Source organism: Erinaceus europaeus, chromosome 9 (genome assembly GCF_950295315.1).
Source record: "Erinaceus europaeus chromosome 9, mEriEur2.1, whole genome shotgun sequence".
NCBI classification, from domain to species: domain Eukaryota; kingdom Metazoa; phylum Chordata; class Mammalia; order Eulipotyphla; family Erinaceidae; genus Erinaceus; species Erinaceus europaeus.
In genome coordinates, this window is record NC_080170.1 from 79812866 (window position 1) to 79834762 (window position 21897).

A 21897-nucleotide genomic window follows, 5' to 3' on the forward strand; every position below is an offset into this window, starting at 1 on the left:
GAGATACTGCTTCCCAGCTCAGCCATGAGTCCCTGGTCGTCTCTCTTTCCCACCCGCGAGCTATTCTGGCAAAATGGCGCTCGAACAGGGACAGGAATCTCAGCTCCACATACATGCAGCAGACCAAAAGAGACCAGATAAGTAAAGCCACCAAGGCCTGCCTTTCTACTTATGAAGAGGTTTCCAAAAGCTTCTACCCTTTCTTTATGAGACAGTTCCTCTGTCTCTGGAACATTTTGCTCCAGGCCACACTTTGGTTTCCGCCCACCACCTGCCCACTGGAGCCTGCTCACTGCTGTGGGATACGGGGCACTGGGTGTGGGCTCCCTCTGCACTACTTGGCCACCGGGAGCAGGGAAGCGAGCACAGCAGGCAGGGCTTCGACACATCACGGACCCCACCCCGGGGCACCTCGGCCTGCGCCTTCTACACAGCTGGCCTGCCCGCCCTCCTGCTATGATGCCTGGGCAGATCCCGGACCCCTTGGTGACCGTGGGCACCCTTCCGGGACTGAGCACCCAGCTGGTATCCCCATCTGAACTCTGATGGCAGAGGAGCTGAAATACGCAGACATCTGTGCAGTGATCGCACCCCTGAACTTCCTGGAGGTAAAGCAGGACAAGAGGCCACTGCTGGACAATGCACCCCCAAACCAATGATGTGACCTGGCACAACCTAAAGAAACAGATTCACAGACTCCAAAGTTCACTCTCTACAGAAAAGCAGAATTCCAGTGGCTGATCTTCCCCATCGAGGCAGATGTGCAGCATTTCATCCCCTGGCATTTCTTCCCCTAGCAGTCTACTTTGGACTGAGATTTCTTGGACCTGTATTCTCCCCACCCACCCCAGAGTCTTTTACTTTGGTGCAATATGCCAGTTCCATTTCAGGTTCTACTTGTTTGTTTTTTTTTTCTTCTGATCTTGTTTTTCAACTTCTGCCTGAGAGTGAGATCATCCCATATTCATCCTTCTTTTTCTGACTTACTTCAGACATTTCCGCCCTTTGGTAGCTGATATTAGCACCAACCTACTGGGCAGGGATCTTCTGGAATGTCTTAATGTTAGGATATCCACAGATGCTTCTGCAGAGTGTAACACCCACTCCTGTGAGACTAGATCTAATCAGCACCCCGAATACTAACTGCCACTGTTCGTAACCAAACTCCCTGCTTAGACTGGCTTTCTAATGAGCTTGTCTGGGTGGAACAGTGGCCTTTGCCTAGGGATAAGCTAGAAATTTTAAAAGAGCTCGTCCGAGAGCAGTTGTCCTTGGGACACATTCGTCATTCCAGAAGCCCATGGAATACTCCTGTCTTTGTGATTAAAAAGCGCTCAGGAAAATGGTGCCTCCTCAAAGATTTCCATGCAGTAAATAAAACCATGCAGGTCTGGGGCTCCCCCCCAAAGGGGTTTGCCTCTTGCTTCTGCAATTCCCACGGGAATTCCAATCATAGCTATTGATATACAAGATTGTTTTTTCTCTATTCCCTTTCATTCCCAAGATTGTAAACATTTTGCCTTCTCTTTTCCTTCTATTAATAACACCAGCCCTACCAATAGATTTGAATGGGTGGTGCTGCCCCAGGGCATGGCCAATAGTCCTACAATTTGTCAAGAGGCTGTTAAATCTGCCCTTTTTCCATATATTCATAAGGGCCTTAATGTTTTTTACTACATGGATGACGTCTTAATATGGGGAGAATTAGATACAGACCTCTGTGCCCTATGTGATTTTCTTATTCCTGCCTTAAAGAAAAGCAGCCTTAATGTAGCTCCTGAGAAGATACAGCTAATTCCTCCAATATCTTTCTTAGGTTCAGAGATTTCTCTAACACAAATTCGTCCCTTAAAACCTAGTTTTACTTTTCCTTCTAACCTCACTCTTGCTTCTTTACAAAGTTTTCTTGGAAATTTAAATTGGGTTAGGCTGTATCTTTATCTGCCTCCAACCACTGTTTGACTGGTTAAAAGGAAACAAACAGCCCTCCTCAAAACATATGTTAACTCCTGAGGCCTCCTTGGCACTGGAAAGGGTTATCCAGGCCCTCCAGGAAATGCACCTTGTTTGATTCTCCCCCTTGTCTCCGGTAAACCTTCTAACCTTTAACTCAACCCCCACAGTAGTGGGGGCACTGTGGCAGAACCATGGGGTTCTCGAGTGGCTTCACACTCCAGTAGGCAGAGCTCCAAGATTCCTAACTGAGATAGACACGTTAGCATTCATGGTTCACCAAGGAAGAAACAGGTCTGTGCAGGTCTTAGGGAAAGAACTGGATTTAATTATTCTTCCTTTTTATCTCACAGATACAGGGTGGCTCATACGCCATCATTCCTGTTTTGCCATAAGCATCGTGGGGTTTCCAGGACAAATAGATAACCATTTTCCTTCTAATAAATTGATAGCTTCTTTACTACTTTTGCCTCTACTAGTACCTAAACTTTTCTCTCGAGATCCTATCCCCTCTGCTCCTACAGTCTTCACTGATGGTGGAATAAAGGGAGCTGCTGCCCTTAAATATAACCCAGACAAGCAATCCCCTAAACCTCTCTTTACTGAGCTTCCTGATAATTCCCCTCAGTACAAAGAACTTTATGCGGTTTTCCTTGCATTAAAAGCTGTACCAGAATCCTTCAACCTTTTTTCTGATAGTGTGTATACTGTTAACTTACTTCCATGGCTTGCTCGTTCTTATGTAAAAATTGATGACAACCCACTTTCCTTTCTCTTGATTCAAATCGCCTCTACGCTCTGTTCTCGAACCCAACCTTTGGCCCCACAGCCCTCTTCCTGGTTCCCTGTCTGAAGGGAATGCTGCAGCTGACCACCTTGCCTACACAGGAACTCTCCTAGTCTCTGTCTCTGATCCTGCTGACTTTCATTCCCTAACCCATGTTAATCTTAAAGGCCTTTGAGCTTGATTTCCTGATGTTCCTTTACCACAGTTGAAACATATCCTTGCTACATGTTCTTTCTGTGCAAGTCTCATAAAAACACCTGCTATTCAAACTCTTGGGGTTAACCCCCAAGGTTTAAAAGCCAATGCTATTTGGCAAATCGATGTCACCCACATACCAAACTTTGGCAAACAAAAATATGTGTTTGTCTCAATTGAGACCTTTTCTAAATGTATGTGGGCGACAGTTCAGATGGGAGAAAGCTCTAAAAAGCTTATAAGACATATGCTCTCCTGTTTTGCTGTAATGGGCTTATCTCTTCAACTGAAAACTGATAATCAGACTACATTTACCAGCAAACAATTTAAATATCTTTGTTCCCTCTGGAACATTACTCATACCACAGGCATTCCCTATAATCCACAGGGGCAAGGCTTTGTCGAGAGGGCCCATCAAATCCTTAAGGCTCAATTAAATAAAGATAAAGGAGAAATTTACCCCCCCAATATCCAGCTAGCAAAAGCCTTAACTACATTAAATCTCTTTAATATTTACAATACCTCGGACCTACCTCCTATTATTCTTCACTGGCAAACACCATCTACCCTCCCAGCTATTAAGGTAAAATTGAAAGACCCACTTGATATAATTTGGAAAGGGCCTGACCCCCTATTGACCATGGAGAGGGGTTTTGCATGCGTTTTTCCACAGAATTACTCCAAACCTGTCTGGGTTCCTGCCTGCCATGTCTGACAATACCCGCATGATGGTGCTGCTATTCCTGAAGAACAAGAAATACTACAAGAGGACTAGATGCAGGATGCATCCCAGGATCCATAATACGACATGGCGGAATCTGGAAAATCTGGCTCACAGAGCCCTCTCTCCTACCCCTTCTCTGGATGTCTTATGTTGTGATTGGCCAGTTGTGTTTTGTGAGTGTGTTGAATGACCAAAAATTTTTGTATGACCCATCTGCTCAGAGTACTCTAAAACGTAATTGACTTTATATAAAAATGCTGGATGCAGCCAAGGTTTCTGGAGATGTCCAGAAACATTCCAAAAAATTTTTTCTCTCTTTTAATTTTTTATATATAAGTCTTGGTATATATATAAAAGTGCTTAGTCTTAAACTGTGTGAGTAAAGACGGATCTAAATTTGTTTTTAAAATTATATGTTTTCATAACAAAAGTTTTACTCCTCCAGTGTGTTATAACTAAATGTTTATGGGTATGTTTCAAGTTTGGTAAACAGTACCTTAACAGTTAAAAGGGTAACCTTGAACCTACATTATTACCAGACAAGGTAAAATTAATTTTCTAAAAGTAAGTAACTATTTAAGGTAAAGTCTAAATATTTAACATGACAATAAATCCCCAAAACTAAAATACAAATACTCTATACAGGGCGCTTTTGGAGGGCCCCCAAAAGTGCCCTGTAAGCTACCTTGTGGAAATTAATCCACAACAAATCTGGCATCAATCTGACACTGTAAATGTTAAAACCATTGTCACTAACATGTGTTAACTCTCTAAATAACCTGAGTCTGTTTATAGTCCAAAGTAAAATGGTTAAAAAATCAAAATATATATTCTAACTAAAATTGGTCTAAAGATTCTCCTGTAGAGTCTGCTACAAGAGGTCACATTAGATGACCTTTAAACAAAATCATAAAGATACTTAAACCAATTAAAATCATCGAGCTATCAATTATAGTAAATCTCTAACTTGTTACAACTTTTGTTTTTTTTTCACTAATAAGTGATTACAGCTATCAAGCCTTCACATGAAGAATCATCTGTTCATATGGTAAGGTATTAAACTATAAAAAGTTCCTCCATATACCACTTATGTGAATTAACAACATTCACATATTCTTCTACACTTAACTGATGTATCTTGTCTTGCCACTATAGGCCTGCCCCTGTCAGCCAACAATTTAAAGATATTTCCCTTTATAACATCACCCATGCCACGGACATCTCTTACTACCCTCAAAGATAAATGGCTGTTGAGAAGGCCTGCCAAATGCCTAGGCTCAATTAAGTAATAATAATAATAATAATAATAATAATAATAATAATAATAAATAGGGAAGATACATCCCCCAATACTCAGTTGGCTAAGGCACCAAACCTCTTCTTCTATAAAAAAATTCAAATCCGATGCCCTGCTAACCATGAGAAGCAGATTGTTTGTGTTTCTTTCACAGGAATCCCAGGAAAAATCATCTGGACCCCTGCACACCCTGACATCACCCACTAGACAGCACGGCTACAGTGGCACACCCCCCGAAACCCTAGATGTCACCTGACGCGATCTGAAGAACCTGATTCACCGACTACAAGGACAGAACTTTTTTACTGCCTGTCTGCCCTTCCTGCTTCTGCTTTGTCTGTCATGTTTTGGTGATTCCAGCTCACTCTCTACAGAAAAGCAGAATTTCAGCAGCTGACCTACCTCATGCAGCAATTCATCCCCTGCCATTTCTCCCCCTAGTTGCCTACTTTGGACTGACCCATCTATTGGACTTGCTGGTTTACCCTTTGGACACTTTACACAGTTTTTACATCAGCTTCCTTCCCTTCACGCTGCTGGCCTTTCAAAGACGGACTCTGATTAGTTCATAGACTTTGCAGACTGTTGCCTTGAGGACTATACAATACCAAATAGCCCCTCTGCTTGACGGACCATGCCCTCCTGCCTACAGGTCCTATCCTTTGAGGCAGGAAATGTCCACTCATTATGAACCCTTGCCCCCCCCCCACGGAGACAGGGAACGTACCTTGGCACACCAAGCCTTCCCTTGACATCACACTGGCTCTTAGTGCTCCCCTACTTGTCCCTTCCTGTTTTGTTATATCATTCAGGTTTATGCCCAAAAGGTTTCTACTCACCCCTACACTACTATTCCTCTGTCACAGATGGAGTCTTTTACAGACATTGACCCATCCTAATGTGATGACTAGACAGAAAGATTGGAAAAGATGTAGAAATATTGTGAGGAGATGGTGGAGCCTGGCAGAGCTTAACCTATGAGATGAGTCCCTCCAGGTCAGTCTCTCTCTCTCTACAGAGGGGTTGAGCACAGGGGGGACACATAAATCTCACAAGGTTGGTGGCCATGTAAGTCTTCCCTCCCCCACAAAAACATCCTCCATCTTCCCACCTGAGCATGTAATTCCTTAAAAACATTTAAGCCTGCTCCACTCTAAATTCCCTGTACTGTGGCCATTAGATATAAGGAAAGGGGAAAATGCTAGGAAATTGTGCAGATGCAATCACATCTGCCATGTTGTCCCCTCAGGCTATTGTTAGTTCCTGCAAGAGTTGGGACATTCTCGGAGCACCTGTTCCACCATGTTGTGCCCTCAGGGCATTGTCAATTTCCCGCAATAGTTGGAGTGCTTTGGTTACTCCTTCCCATTACCATTCTTGTGAGAACTATTCTCATAAAAGCCCTTCTTTTTCCACCCCTTGCTCTCTTGCCCGCCTTTCACTTTGGTTTATTAGACGCAGGGAAGGTTGCTGCATGAGGCGGCCATTTTTGCTACCTCCACGTGGCCCAAAATGCTGCTCTCTCACCCAACTCTGAGATGCCAGCGCAAATAAAGGATTGTGTTCCTTTCTGCTCCAAACCTCCTTTTTCTGTGTCCCGCAGCCACCACAAGCAACATTAGTCTTCTTTGTAATTGGATTCGTTTCATTGAAGATTTCTTTAAAATTTATGCAGAAAAGAGTTCTGCCAACATTTTCTTCTAAGTATCTGATACTTTGTCGTCTAACATCCAAGTCCTTGATCCACTTGGAATTTACTTTTGTATTTGGAGAAATACAGTGGTTCAGTTTCATTCTTCTGCATGTTTCAATCCATTTATTCCAACACCATTTGTTGAAGAGACTCTGCTTCCCCCATTTAATAGTCTGGGTACCTTTGTCAAAGATTAGATGTCCATAGGTGTGAGGGCTCACTTCTGGGCTCTCAATTCTATTCCACTGGTCAGAGTGTCCAGTACCAAGCAGTTTTGATGACAATGGCCCTATAATACAGTTTGAAATCTGGGAGTGTGATGCCTCCAATTCTGTTCTTTTTTCTCAAGATGGTTTTGGCAATTCTAGGTCTTTTCTGGTTCCAGATAAACATTTGTAGCATTTATTCTATTCTCCTAAAAAATGTGCTTGGGATCTTGATGGGGATAGCATTAAATTTGTAGGTGGCTCTGGGTAGTATGTTCATTTTAATGCTGTTAATTCTTCCATCCTATAAACATGGAATATCTTTCCACTTCTTTGTGTCTTTTTCAATTTCTTTGAGTAGTGACTCATAATTTTCAGTATACAAGTATTTCACTTCTTTGGTTAGGTTTACTCCTAGATATTTTATTGTTTTTGTTGCTATAATAAAAGGAATTGATTTCTGGATTTCAGTTTCTTCTAGCTTAGTGTTTGCATAGAGGAATTGCTGCTGACTTTAAATGTTAATTTTGTAGCCTGACACCTTATTGTATTGCCTGATGATTTCCAAAAGCTTCTTGCTGGATTCCTTAGGGTTTTCCATGTATACTATCATGTCATCTGCTATTGGGAGAGTTTGACTTCTTTTCTTCCAATCTGTATCCCTTTAATTCCCTGGTCCTGCCTGATTGCTATGGCAAGAACTTCCAACACTATGTTGAATAGTAATGGTGATAGTGGGCATCCCCGTCTAGTACCTGATCTGAGTGGAAATGCTTCCAGTATTTTCACCATTGAGTATGATGTTGGCTGTAGGTTTGCTATATATAGACTCCACTATCTTGAGGAATTTTCCATCTATTCCCATTTTTTGTAGTGTTTTGATCATAAAGGGATGTTGGATTTTGTCAAAGGCTTTCTCTGCATCTATTGATATGACCATGTGGTTTTTGGTCTTGCTTTTGTTGATGTGGTGGATCATATTGATTGATTTACATATATTAAACCAACCTTGCATGCCTGGGATAAACCCCACTGGGTGATGATAAACAATCTTTTTAATATACTACTGTATCCAGTTGGCTAGAATTTTGTTCAGTATTTTAGCATCTATGTTCATCAGATATATTGGTCTGTAGTTTTCTTTTTTGGTTGTGTCCCTGTCTGCTTTTGGTATCAGAGTGATGTTGGCTTCAGAGAAGCTTGAAGGGAGTATTTCAGTGTCTTCAATATTCAGGAAAACTTTTAAAAGTAGAGGCATTAGTTCTTCCTTGAAGGTTTTGTAGAATTCATTTGTAAAACCATCTGGTCCAGGACTTTTATTTTTGGGGAGATTTTTGATAACTGTTTCAATTTCATTAGCTGTGATGGGCCTGTTCATATTATCTATTTCCTCTTTACCTAGTTTTGGAAGTTGGTAGGTATCTAGGAAATCGTCCACTTCTTCCAGATTCTCTAGCTTGGCATATAGTTGTTCATAAAAGCCTCGCATAATATGTTGAATTTTGCGGTGTCTGTTGTGATATCTCCTCTTTCATTTACTATCTGATTTATTTGGGTCTTCTCCCTTTTTTGTTTTGTGAGTCTGGCTAAAAGTTTGTCGATTTTGTTCACACTTTCGAAGAACCAACATTTACTTTCGATGATCTTTTGTATGGCTTTCTTATTCTCAATGTTATTTATTTCTGCCCTAACTTTAGTGATTTCTGTCCTTCTGGTTGCTTTAGGGTTCCTTTGTTCTTCTTCTTCTAGGTCTTTAAGATGTGTGATCAGGCTGTTTATTTGTGCTTCTTCTTGTTTCCTAATGTGTGCTTGTATAGCTTTGAACTTCCCTCTCAATACTTCCTTAGCTGTGTCTCAAATATTTTGATAGCTTGTGTCCTCATTTTCATTGAAGTCTCAAAACATTTTTATTTCTTCCTTGATTTCCTCTTTGACCCAGTAGTTGTTAAGAAGTGTACTGTTGAGCTTCCACATTTTGGGACTCTTACTAACCTTTTGTTGATTGTTAAGTGTTAGTTTAATTCCACTGTGGTCTGAGAAGATGCTTGGGATGATTTCAATGTTCTTGAATTTTCTGATGCTGTCTTTGTGGTCTAACATATGGTCTATCCTTGAGAATGACCCATGTGGATTTGAGTAAAATGTGTATTACAGTTTCTTGGGATGAATGACTCTGAAAATATCCAGTAGTTCTAGTTTATCTATCTCGTCATTTAGCTCCCTTATGTCTTTATTGATTTTCTGCCTGGATGATCTGTCAAGTTGAGAGAGTGGGGTGTTGAAGTCCCCTACTATGATTGTGTTGCTGTTAATATATTGCTGTAGCTCTTTCAGTAGAAGTTTGATGTATTTAGCTGGCTTCTCATTGGGTGCATAGATGTTAATAATTGTTAAGTCCTCTTGATTGACTGATCCTCTGAGCATTAATTAGTGTCCATTCCTATCTTTTTTAATCTTATCTAATTTAAAGTCTATTGTGTCAGATATGAGAATAGCTTTTCCTGCCCTTTTTTTGGGCCATTGGCTTGTATGATAGTTTTCCATCTTTTCATTTTAAGTCTGTGTTTGTCTTGTTGAGTTAGGTGGGTTTCCTGTAGAAGCATATTGTTGGGTTGTGTTTTCTGATCCATCTTCCTACTCTGTGTCTTTTAATAGGTGAATTCAGGCCATTGACATTTATTGATATCAAAGATTGAAGATATTTTAATGCCATTCTTGTAGAGTTTTAGAGTTTTCTGATATATGTCCTATTTATGATGGTCTGACTGCTTATAGAAGACCTTTCAGAACTTCTTTCAGGGCAGGCTTGGTAATAGTTGATTCCTTCAACTGTTGCTTGTCTGAGAAGGTTTTGATGCCTCCATCTAGTCTGAATGACAGTCTAGCAGGATATAGTATTCTTGGTGAAAGCCTTTCTCATTGAGCACTCGATAGATATCTTGCCATTCTCTTTGGGCCTGTAGTGTTTGTGTGGAGAAGTCTGCTGCTAATCTTACTGGTTTTCCTTTGTAGGTGACTCTTTGTTTTTCTCTTGCAGCCTTCAGGATCCTTTCTTTATCCTTATTCCTTTCCATTCTAAATATGAAATGTCTTGGTGTCTTTAAGTCTGGGTTAATTCTGTTTGGGACCCTCTGGGCTTCTTGAACCTTTATGTCTTTCATGTTGTCTAGACTAGAGAAGTTTTCAGCTATTATGGCCTGAAGAATGCTTTCTTCCCCTCCCTCTCTTTCTTCCTCTGGTAAGCCAATAATGCGTATATTGTTTCTTTTTTTTTTTAATTTTTTATTTAATAAAGGATTAGTGAACAAAAGCATAAGGTAGGAGGGGTACAACTCCACACAATTCCCAACACCCAATCCTCATAACCCACCCCCTCCCATGGTAGCTTTCCCATTCTCTATCCCTCTGGGAGCATGGACCCAGGGTCGTTGAGGGTTGCAGAAGGTAGAAGGTCTGGCTTCTGTAATTGCTTCCCCGCTGAACATGGGCGTTGACTGGTCGGTCCATACCCCCAGTCTGCCTCTCTCTTTCCCTAGTAGGGTGTGACTCTGGGGAAGCTGAGCTCCAGGACACATTGGTGGGGTCTTCAATCCAGGGAAGCCTAGCCATCATCCTGGTGGCATCTGGAACCTGGTGATTGAAAAGAGAGTTAACATATGAAGCCAAACAATTTGTTGAGCAATCATGGATCCCAAGCTTGGAATAGTGGAGAGGAAGTGTTAGGGAGGTACTCACTGCAAACTCTAGTGTAGTCCTGCTTTCAGGTATATATTTTGCAGTAGTTTATGGATACGTGTGCACATAAGCTCTCTCTCACAGAAACTGGTGTATATCTAGGTTATGGGACTTTGTTAGAAAGTGAACTACCTGAGATGAAATTAGAGTGTACTATTAAAGGAAAGGTCTCACCCGAGTAATGAAGCTCAGGTTGTCATTCCACACGTGAAGTCTCTGGATACATTCTGAGGTGAAGCATGTTGAGGTAGCAATCATTGCTTTGGTTAGGTTGTGATCAGCAGATGCAATGTTATTTGGTTTGGATTGGGAGATGCATATGGGAAAGTGGGCCCTATCCCAGGGTTCCAGGACTGGGGGAAGTAGGGGCTCTATAGTGAAGATGTGAGGTTCCTGCTGTCTTAGGGTTCAAAAAGACAATCAATAGTTAATATTATCATCACATTATTTGTTAATTGGGTTAACTTTGAAAAGTCCCTTTGTTATGGTTTGCTGTACAGTACCCAGTATCTTGTATATAGCTGTGCTATTGGAAGCTTCTAAGCTACTTGGTCTAGGCTTTTGAGAGAGTCCGCATATCAAATACATAGCCTATATTTTAAAAAGATTCAGTTTGTCTTTTGAGAAACTTTGAGACATACAATTGATTTCCCCCTCATATTAATTAGCTACTGATTTATGTGTCTACATTTTGCTAGGAGTGTACATAAACACCATTCCCACCACCAAAGGACTGTGACCTATCCCTCCCGCCCACTGCCACCCCCCACTGGCCCAGGAAGCTACATGCCTACCCCTCACCACTGGGTTTTTACTTTGGTGCCCTACTTACAATTTGATCAGGTCCTGCTTTTAGTTTCCCTTTCAGATATTCTTAGTCAGCTTCTGTTGATGAGTGGGATCATCCCATACTCATCTTTATCTTTCTGACTTAGTTCACTTAACATAATTCCTTCTAGCTCTGTCCAAGATGGGTCAGAGAAGGTGGTTTCATTGCTCTTGATAGCTGCATAGTATTCCATTGTGTATATATACCACAGCTTTCTCAGCCACTCATCTGGTGTTGGGCACCTGGGTTGCTTCCAGGTTTTAGCTATTATGAATTGTGCTGCTATGAACATAGGAGTACACACCTCTTTTTGGTTGGGTGTTATGGAGTCCTTGGGGTATAACCCCAGGAGAGGAATTATTGGGTCATATGGAAGGTCCATGTCTAGCCTTCTGAGAGTTTTCCAGACTGCTCTCCACAGAGGCTGTACCAATTTACATTCCCACCAGCAATGTAAAAGGGTTCCTCTGTCCCCACATCCTCTCCAGCATTTGTTGCTGCGCGTATATTGTTTCTTTTGAAGTCATCCCATAGGTCTCTGTTGTTCTTTTCAGTATCTCTTAATCTCTTTTTGAGATCTCTTACTTCTTTTTTAGTTGTCTCTAATTCATCCTCAGTCTTGCTAATTCTGTCTTCAGCCTCATTGATTCCATTTTCTCTGTCCTCTACTGTTTTCTGGAGTTCATCTATTTTGTTTCCCTATTCTCATACTGTTTTAGCTTGTTCGGCTAGTTGTGTTCTTAGCTCAGCTATTTTAGCTTTCAGCTTTCAGCTCTCTAATAACCTTGAGATAGTTAGTGTTTTCTCCCAGAGTCTCATTTGTTGTTCCTGTATTTCTGATTACAATTCTTTCAAACTCTTTACTCACTCCTGTGATTATTTCCTTAGGTAATGTTTGGATGTTGAACTCGTTATTTTGTGTTTCACCCTTTGGGGGGCTTTTAGCTGGACTCTTGTCCTGGTTTGTTTCTCCAAATTTCTTCTTGTTGATTTATCCATTTTATATATTATGTTATGAGTTCCCTCTCTTAGTGCTTTTAAAATTACTGATCACTATTTCCTAGATTGACTTTTGTCTAAGTAAGGTAATTAAAGGGTTCACTGTGGTGGAACTTAACAGTTGTTTCAATAGTATTTTAATCCCTTAGTTGGAGTTCAGTGATTTAAAAGCCTCTTTTTTTTTTCTGTAGGCTATGGGAGCCTGAGGGTTTCTAACTATAAGTAGGCTTCTTAACTGAATCACTGACTCCTGACCAAGAGATAAGGCTGGGTGTGGCAGAGATAGTCTGGTGGTTATGCAAAGAGACTTTCACAGCCCCACAGCTAAGCCCCGAGGTATAGGTCTTCTCCTGAATTTCCTGGTTAGATCTCTGTCCCCCATTGTCCCTACCTGCCACTGCTCCATATTTTGAGGGCAGTAGCAATGGAGACTCAGAGCTGCACTTGGTGAGTCTCCGGGGAGTCCTCTCCTCCCTTCAGCTGTCCCCTTGTTGGTGGAACAGACTGGATGTGGTGTCTCAACTGATAGACTGTCAGACTTTTACCAGCCACTTAGTCTCTCCCTAGGCTCCTCTCTGTCACCAGCCATGTGTGTTTGTACTCACCGATGATTTGGTGGGTTCCTGTAGTCATTTTAGTCCTTTCTTGTTTCAGTCCCAGGTGGTCTTCTTTGGTATTCCTAGTTGATCCAGGAGAGGAGAGAAGAGGAGAAAAAGAGATCTGCTGCTGCAGAAGTCAAACCTGGACTGAGACTTCTATTGGATTTGCTGGTATACCCTTTGGACACTTTACACAATTTTACAGCAGCTTCCTTCCCTTCATGCTGCTGTTTTTTCATAGACTGACCTGCAGTAGTTCATGGACCTTGCAGCCAGCAGCCTTGGGCAATCTATAGGCCACCACCCCTGGCTAGGTGCTGCCCACAGAGGCAGGAAATGCCCATTAAGGCATGAAACGCCCCCAGAGGCAAGAGATGCCCACAGAGGCAGGAAACGTCCTTTAGCCTGATAGGCCTTGCCTTTTGAGACAAGAAACGCCCCCCTCAGGCTTCCCCTTGGCATCACACTGGTTCTTGCTGCTCTCTTACTCGTTCCTCCATGTCTTGTGCCAGTTCTTTTGAAAATGCCTGTACGATATAGGTTTCTGTTCACCCCACCCTCCTGATACTATGGTCATTAGTTATAAAGAAAGAGGGAATTTTTGGTATGCTTCTAAATCCTTCTTATAAGACCTTCTGTTTTGATCACCACATTAGGTTCGCTTGTATTACTTACAGTGTATTCTATTTACATAACCACTGTTAACTAAGCACTCCCTTGCCTCCGGGACATTGGTTTAATCCTCACTGGTTCGTGCTTTTCCCTTCTCCCCACCCCCTATCCTACTTAATTCCTTGTTCCTGACTCTTCCACCTCAGGAGAGATGCAGGACAGAATTGTGTTGTGATTAGAAGAGATTAGATTGTTGAACCACATCCCCGCTCGTCAATAAAGAGATACTGCTTCCCAGCTCAGCCATGAGTCCCTGGTTGTCTCTCTCTCCCACCCACGAGGCTATTCTGGCAATAGTAGATAAAGATTAATTCTTGGAGCTGTAGAGCTAGAATTAAGCATATGATGCAATAGACTCTCATGCCTGAGACACCAGATATACCAGGTTCAACCCCTAGTAACACCATAATCCAAAGCTGACCAGTGCTATGGTTAAAAAATAGAAAAAGGCTATGTCAAGGGTTGGGTAGATGCAGCAGCAGTAGCACATAGGACTTACACCCCAGGAACCACCAGAACTGAGAACTATGATAAAAACTGGGTTGGGGGGTGTAAATAGCATAATGGTTATGCAAAGATACTCTCATGCCTGAGACTCTGAAGTCCCAGGTTCAATTCCCCCACACCACAATAAGCCAGAGCTATGCAGTGCTCTGGTATTTGCCTCTGTGTCTTTCTCTCTCTGCATCTCTCTCAAAAATAAAGTAAATAAAATACAAAGAAAAAATTTTTGATATAATAATACAAAAAAGTTATATTTATTGACCATTATAGTCTCCTGTGGATTGCCTTTTCATAGTCTTGTCCATATTTCTGCAGAGATTCTTGATTTTTTTTTGTTGTTGACTTCTACAAGTTCTTTATACTTTCTGTCCTTCCCTGGTTATATACCTATTTAGTGATCATTAAGTGAGCAATACAAATTTCTTCCCCCAAGTATTCTTCTACCTTATTTATGACAATACATAAATTAAACATTTAAGAGTAATTTTTTATTTTATTTATTTATTTATAAAAAGGAAACATTGACAAAACCATAGGATAAGAGGGGTGCAACTTCACACAATTCCCAACACTAGAACTCTGTATCTCATTCTACGGTTTTGTTAATGTCTCCTTTCTTAAATTAAAAAAAAAAAAGAGTAATTTTTTTAATTGTTACTGTCATGAAATTCAAAATACAAAAGATATTAAGGTATGTTGTCAAAGGTATTCCTCATTCTCCATCTAATCATTGTTTTCCTTGCTTGTAGAAAAAAAAAACACAAAAATGTAATTTTGTTATAGTGAATGAACTTGTGTATTTATTATTCCTCACTTTTATCCACATGAAAAATTCCAAATCAATGAGGTTCCTGTATCAAGTCTATGTGTGCTTATCTATTTCTAGTGTTCTGAGGAATCTCCAGACTGTCTTTCACAAGGGTTAGACCAATTTACACCCCTACCAGAGTGCAGAAATGTCCCTTTTTCTCCATATTATCTCCAACACTTGTTCTTACTTTCTTTTCTAATATATGACAATTTCACAGGTGTAAAGTAGTACCTCATTGTTGTCTTTATTTGCATTTCTCTGATAATCCAGCAATTTCTCTCCTGGGGATTTATCCAGTGGACACAAAAACACCTATCAGAAGATATCTATGTATACCTATGTTTATACCATCACAATTTGTAATCACCAAAACTTGGGAGCAACCCAGATTTCCAATGACAGATGAGTGGCTAAAAAAAAGTGGTATATATACATGATGGAATACTAGTCAGCTATTAAAAATGATGATATCATTTCCTTTGTGCCATCTTAGATGAAATTGTAAGATACTGTGTTAAGTGAGATAAGCCAAAAAGAGAAGGACAAATACCAAATGATCTCACTTATAAGGGGGACCCAGTAACTAAGGACAGGGAGGGAGGAAAAAAAATAGTGAAAAGTAGACTGGGATGGTATATTGCATCAAAGTAAGGAACTCAGGAGGGAGGGGTGAAAGAAAACTGTGGGGGCCAGGTGCATAATAAAATTACATGCATGTGATAATGATGGCACTGTAATGTATTAACCCCCTCAATTAAAGAAGGAAAGAAAGAGAGAGAAAAAGAAATAAATAAGGGAGGTAAGGAAGGAAGGAAGGAAGGAAGGAAGGAAGGAAGGAAAGAAGGAAAGAAGGAAGGAAGACAGAGAAAGAAAAATATATGTGCGCTTGTAATTTGGACAGTCACTGCTTCTTGGATATACGTGTTGTGTCTTGGTGTAAGTAGATTTTCTTTGATCTCAACCATATTCCAACCATATATTTGTCTAGAAATATAACCACCCTATTTTGACATTTTGTAGACACATACAATAAAATACTGCGCAACCATTAACCTTATATATGTATATATATATATATATATATACTATTTAATGTCATAGAGAAGTGATAGAGATATACTTCAAAAAAAGTAGGCTATTAAAACGGTAAAGACTTTTTAAAAATTCTAACTACATGTACATAAAAGAGGAAATACATAGCAAAATAATTCGGACATTAAGATTATGTTTGCAGGAAAATTAATAATATTATAGAAGCACGTGTAGTATTACATAAAATAGGGGATACAATGTTGTATAGCTAGTAACTGAATAAAATATGATTTTGACTTTGTCAAAGACAGATGGAGAAAAAACTAGAAGAGAATGTCTAAGAACATTGCCAGTAGATTCCTCCAAATACTGCAATTATGGGTAATGCAGTTTGTTAAGATAGTTTTTTTTAAATACTTTCCTATATTCCTCAAATGTGCATGTGCTTTATTTACCATAATTTAAACACTCGAATATTTGCAATTCTTTAAAAGTGATACCTCAGGATAAAGATTTTACTGAATATTTTAAGAACTTACCTAACCTTAACATAATAGAAGAGATCAATCTCAGGTACTACCTTCAGGTGAAGTACAAAGGGAAAAATTCTGCCCTGCATCCTCCAGAAATAGAACAGTGATCAGAAGGGAGCAGATAAAGAAAATTGTTCAACTTAGTGCAAACTCAGTGCAAGCAGGAGCTTTCCAGAAAGCACAGCTTTCTCACAAAGAGATTATTTCACTCAGGAGTGCTCAGAGTGGTCATGCAAAAAAAAAAAAAAAAAACTTTTTACCTTTGGAGTCGGAAGAATGTAGAGAGAAAGTAAATGGAACAATAAAAGTAGAGTATCACTTTCACTGTTGACAGTTGTCAACTTGTCACTTATACATCAGAAGCAATCTTGGCCTACTAATATCCATACTCTTGTGTAATTCCCTTGCATGTTGAGCATGCTGACTCATGCAACCAAATGGGATGTTTCAGGGGGAAAAGTAGAGTATGACATCAAAGGGTAGGTTATAAAAGATACTGTAGCTTCTACCTTGCTATCTCTTCAAGTGCTCACTGTGGAGTAAACTGCCACTATTTCACTGAGGACATTCAAGAAGTCTATGGAAAGAAACTGAAGATTCCTGCTGACAGCTGGTAAAAACGTGCCAGCAGTGTGAGAAGAAGACATCCTCCAGCCTCAGGCTGTTCTCTATGACTATAACCCCTGCTGACATCTCGACAGATTTATAGGATACCCTAACTCAGAACAAGCCAACTAAGTCATGGCTACATTCCTTCCCCATTCAGCCATTAAGTTTGATGTTCATTTTTTTATGTAGCACTAGGTAACAATATTAATACATGTTTACCTGATATGTCCCACAGCAGATTCAAGGCAATATTCTTTGATTCAGTCATTCTAGTTGAATTATCATCAACTTGTGCTTAAGGAAACAAAATCCCAGCTGTTACAGATGGTCTAAAACAGTGTGGTATTAGCTCACTGTTTGATGTCTTAACACATTCCAATGAGAACAATGACATCTTGGCTTTAAAGTGATTCATTTTACCTCTTTCCCAGTAGGAAAGAGCAACATGCTTTTTATTCTCCTATAGAGAATAGATTTGGTGTCTGTAAAGAGTTGTGGCTATAATTGTGTAATTTACATTTCCAAACTTCAGACCCATCAGGAGGCTCAGAAGAGAGGTGTGCTACAAATTGCCACCATACAATATTAAGAAGCCTCTTTTCAGCATTTTAGCACCTTCCAGGGAAATGTTTTTAAAACTTATTTAAACAGGTTAAAACAAAGCCAAATATAAAGACTCTGGAAATTGTTCTGGCAAATATGCTCTTTGAGGGAGTCGGGCAGTAGCACAGCGGGTTAAGCACACGTGTCACAAAGCACAAGGACCGGTTAGGATCCTGGTTCAAGCCCCCGGCTCCCCACCTGCAGGGAAGTTGCTTCACAGGCAGTGAAACAGGTCTGCAGGTGTTTCTCTGTCTCTCTTCCTCTCTATCTCCCCCTTCTCTCTCAATTTCTCTCTGTCTGTATCCAATAACAAATAAAAAAAATTTTAAAAAAAGAAAAACTAAAAATATATATATATGTTCTTTGAGATTTACAAAACCCTATTTTTAATGCCTGAAAGTTATAAGATATTCAGGGTAAGCTTGATTATCAAAAAATGTCACAAATAACTTTGGATCCTGCATATCATCTGTGACAGAATCAAATAGATCAGTGGGATTGTAAGAATTTTTGGATGGAGGGGTAATTAATCCATCATGTCCCAGTGTATATGCTCCTGTAAGTACTCGCACAATGTAAACATGCTTTCTTCCATTGATGTCTGGTCTGGAGTATCTGTCATTAGCAGAATAACTGGCATCAACAGCAAAATAGGTGCCTTTTCCATAGGTTGTACCTGTAAAAGAAAAACAAAAGCTTTCCTAAGAACATAACATGTATCATAGTATATAAAGCCGCTGCCTAAAAAAAAAAAAATGTTAATACAGATCCGGAAAGTGACAAAGAGGGGAAAGTGTTGGACTGTCAGTCATAAGATGCTGAACTCAATCCTGGACATCACAGCAAAATGATGCTTTGGTGACCTCCCTCTTCCTCTCCTTCCCTCCCTCTCCTCCTCCACTCTCCCATCTCACTTCCTCTCTCTCTCTCCTTCCCCCTCACAAATAAAAATAAATAAATCTAGGGGCATGGAAGTGGCAATTCAGTTAAGTGCACATAGTATTATGTGCAAGAACATACTTAAGGACCCAGGTTCAAGACCCCACTTCCCACCTGCAGCAGGGACACTTCACAAGCAATGAAACGGGTCTGCATGTTTCTGTCCTTCTCATTCTCTATCCCACCTTCCCTATTGATTTTTTTTCTATTAGATAAAATGGGGGCAGGGGAAAATGGCCCCTAGCAGTGACAGTGGTGGATTCCTAGTGCTGGCACTAACTCTGGGAGAAAGTAAACAAATAATAACAGAAGAAAAAATAAAGGAATACATTATATAACTGGAGTGAACTTTGCTATTGAAAATCACACATATAAAAAAAAAAGAAAAGAAAAAAAGTGGCTTGTCACGAAGACAGTATCAACAAATTCAAGAGCACTGAAATCATCCCAAGCATCTTCTCAGACAACAGTGGAATAAAACTAACATTTAACAACAAACTAAAAGTTGCAAAATATGGAAACTCAAAAACATACTGCTAAAAACTCTGAGTCAAAAAGGAACTCAAGGAAGGAATTCAAATCTTCCTAGAATGAAATGATACTGAAGACACAAAATATCAAAATATATGGGACACAGCTAAAGCAGTACTTAAAGGGAAACTCAAAGCCATACAAGCACACATTAGGGAAGAAAAAAAAAAGCTCAAGTAAACAATCTGACTGAATGCTTTAAAAACTTAGAAGGAACAAAGGAAGCTTAAAGCAACCAGAAGGGCTGAAATCACTAAAATTAGAAAAGAAATAAAAAACATCAAAATTAAGAGAACCAGGGAATTACAGAGCAGCAGCAGCTGTGTTTCTCTCCTCTCCTCTCCTGGGTCAACTAGAAATACCACAGGAAACCTGGGACCCCAACAAAGCAGGACTATAATGACTTCAGGAACCCACCAAACCACTGGGGAAAGCAAACACGTGTGACTTGTAGACAGAGAGGAGCTTAAGGAGAGATTGAGCAGCTGCAGACTGTCCCACAGTTTATCAGTTCACGCACCACCTACAGTCTGTTTTACCAACAAAAAGATTGATGAAGGGAGCAGAGGATTCCCCTAAGATTCACCAAATAAAATTGTGAATTCCATTGCAACTGCCCTCAGAGGCTGGAGCAGCAGGGAGTAGACCCTGTGCTGACATCTGGGAACAGAGAACTGACCAGGAAACTCAGGAAAGAGCCAAACTTCATTAGCCTAGCAGTGGGTCTGTATATTGAGAGTCATTCCACATTGTTCTCCTGATGAGCATTTGGTGAATAATTGCCTCAGAAACTACAGGCTATAAACAGGATGAGTTTAGAAACTTACAGGGCCCAGTACTGCTGCCCAGCTTGGCAAAGAAGCTAAATTGAGCACAGAGACTTGGATCCTTGGGGTGTGAGAGTCTCTTTGCATAACCACTGTGTTATCTCTACCCACCATGCTTTGTCTCTTGGTCAAGAGTTAGGGATTGAGCTAAGAAGTTTACTTATAGTTTCAAAGTCCTCAGGTACCCAAGAGCTTAAAAGGAAGAAAAAGAACTAAAGAGGATGTTAATAGCCTCTGTGCCCCAAATCAAGGAATTAAATAATATTGAAACAATTGTTAATTTCCTAACTGTGAACTCTTTAAGAACCTTACTTAGAAGTCAGTCCAAGCAAGAGTGATCAGCAATTTGAAAAGTACTGAGAGAGGGACCTCATAACATGATATAGAATGGTTAAACCAACAAGAAGAAAGATTGGAGAAGTGAGCCAGGACATGAGTCCAGATAAAAGACCCCCCAAAGGTTGAACCACAAAATAGAGGTCAATATCCTAAGACTAGTTAAGGAAATAGTCACAGGAGTGAGTAAAGAGTTTGAAAGAAATGTCATCAGAAATGCAGAAACAAAAAAAAAAAAAAAAAAAGAAATGCAGAAACAACAAATGAGACTCTAGAAGGAAACACTAATTATCTCAAGGTTATTAGAGAGCTAAAAACTGAAATAGTTGAGCTAAGAACACAACTAGTTGAACCAGCTAAAACAGTATCAGAAGTGGGTAACTAAATAGATGAGCTACAGAAAACAATAAAGGGGAGAGAGAATAGAATAAATGAGACTGAAGACAGAATTAGCAATATTGAGAACAAATTAAAGACAACTAAAAAAGAAGTAAGAGATCTCAAAAAGAGATTAAGAGATACTGAAAACAGCAACAGAGGCCTATGGGATGACTTCAAAAGAAATAAGATACCTATTATTGGCTTACCAGAGGAAGAAAGAGAGGGAGCAGAAGAAAGCATTCTTCAGGACATAATAGCTGAAAATTTCTCTAGTTTAGAAAACATAAAGACTGCAGCTATCAAGAACAATGAACCCACCTTCTCTGACCCATCTTGGACAGAGCTAGAAGGAATTATGTTAAGTCAGCTAAGTCAGAAAGATAAAGATGAGAATGGGATGATCACACTCATCAACAGAAGTTGAGTAAGAAGATCTGAAAGGGAAACTAAAAGCAGGACCTGACCAAATTGTAAGTAGGGCACCAAAGTAAAAATCCTGTGGTTAGGGGTAGACATGCAGCTTCCTGGGCCAGTGGGGGGGTGGGAGTAGGTGGGAGGGATGGGTCACAGTCTTTTGGTGGTGGGAATGGTGTTTATGTACACTCCTAGCAAAATGTAGTCATATAAATCACTAGTTAATTAATATGAGAGGGGGAAAATTAATTGTATGTCTCGAAGTTTTTTAAAACACAGACTGAGTCTTTTTAATATATAGGCTGTGTATTTGATATGTGGACTCTCTCAAAAGCCTAGACCAAGTAGATCAGAAGCAACCAATAGCACAGCTATATACAAGATACTGGGTACTGTACAGCAAACCCTAACAAAAGGACTTTTCAAAGTTAACCCAATTACCAAATAATGTGATGATAACATTAACTATCGATAGTCTTTTTGAATCCTAAGAGCAGGAACCTCACATCTCCACTATAGAGCCTCTACTTCCCCCAGTCCTGGAACCCTTCGATAGGGCCCACTTTCCCGTATGCCTCTCCCAATCCATATCAAATAATATTGCATCTGCCGATCACAACCTAATCAACACAACGATTGCCACCTCAACATGCTTCACTTCAGACTGTGTCCAGAGACTTCACGTGTG

General features: G+C 40.2%; 1 protein-coding gene across 1 annotated transcript in view; it reads right to left on the reverse strand.

Annotated features, from left to right (window-relative positions):
- Nucleotides 1–15224: 15224 nt before the first annotated feature.
- The window catches only part of PARP15 (poly(ADP-ribose) polymerase family member 15), a 44495-nt gene continuing 37822 nt past the window's right edge, over nt 15225–21897 (reverse strand). The window contains exon 12 of the mRNA XM_016192577.2: nt 15225–18457. Coding sequence (XP_016048063.2) covers nt 18168–18457 — 290 coding nt within the window. The 3' untranslated portion in view covers nt 15225–18167. The remainder of the gene's footprint in view (nt 18458–21897) is intronic.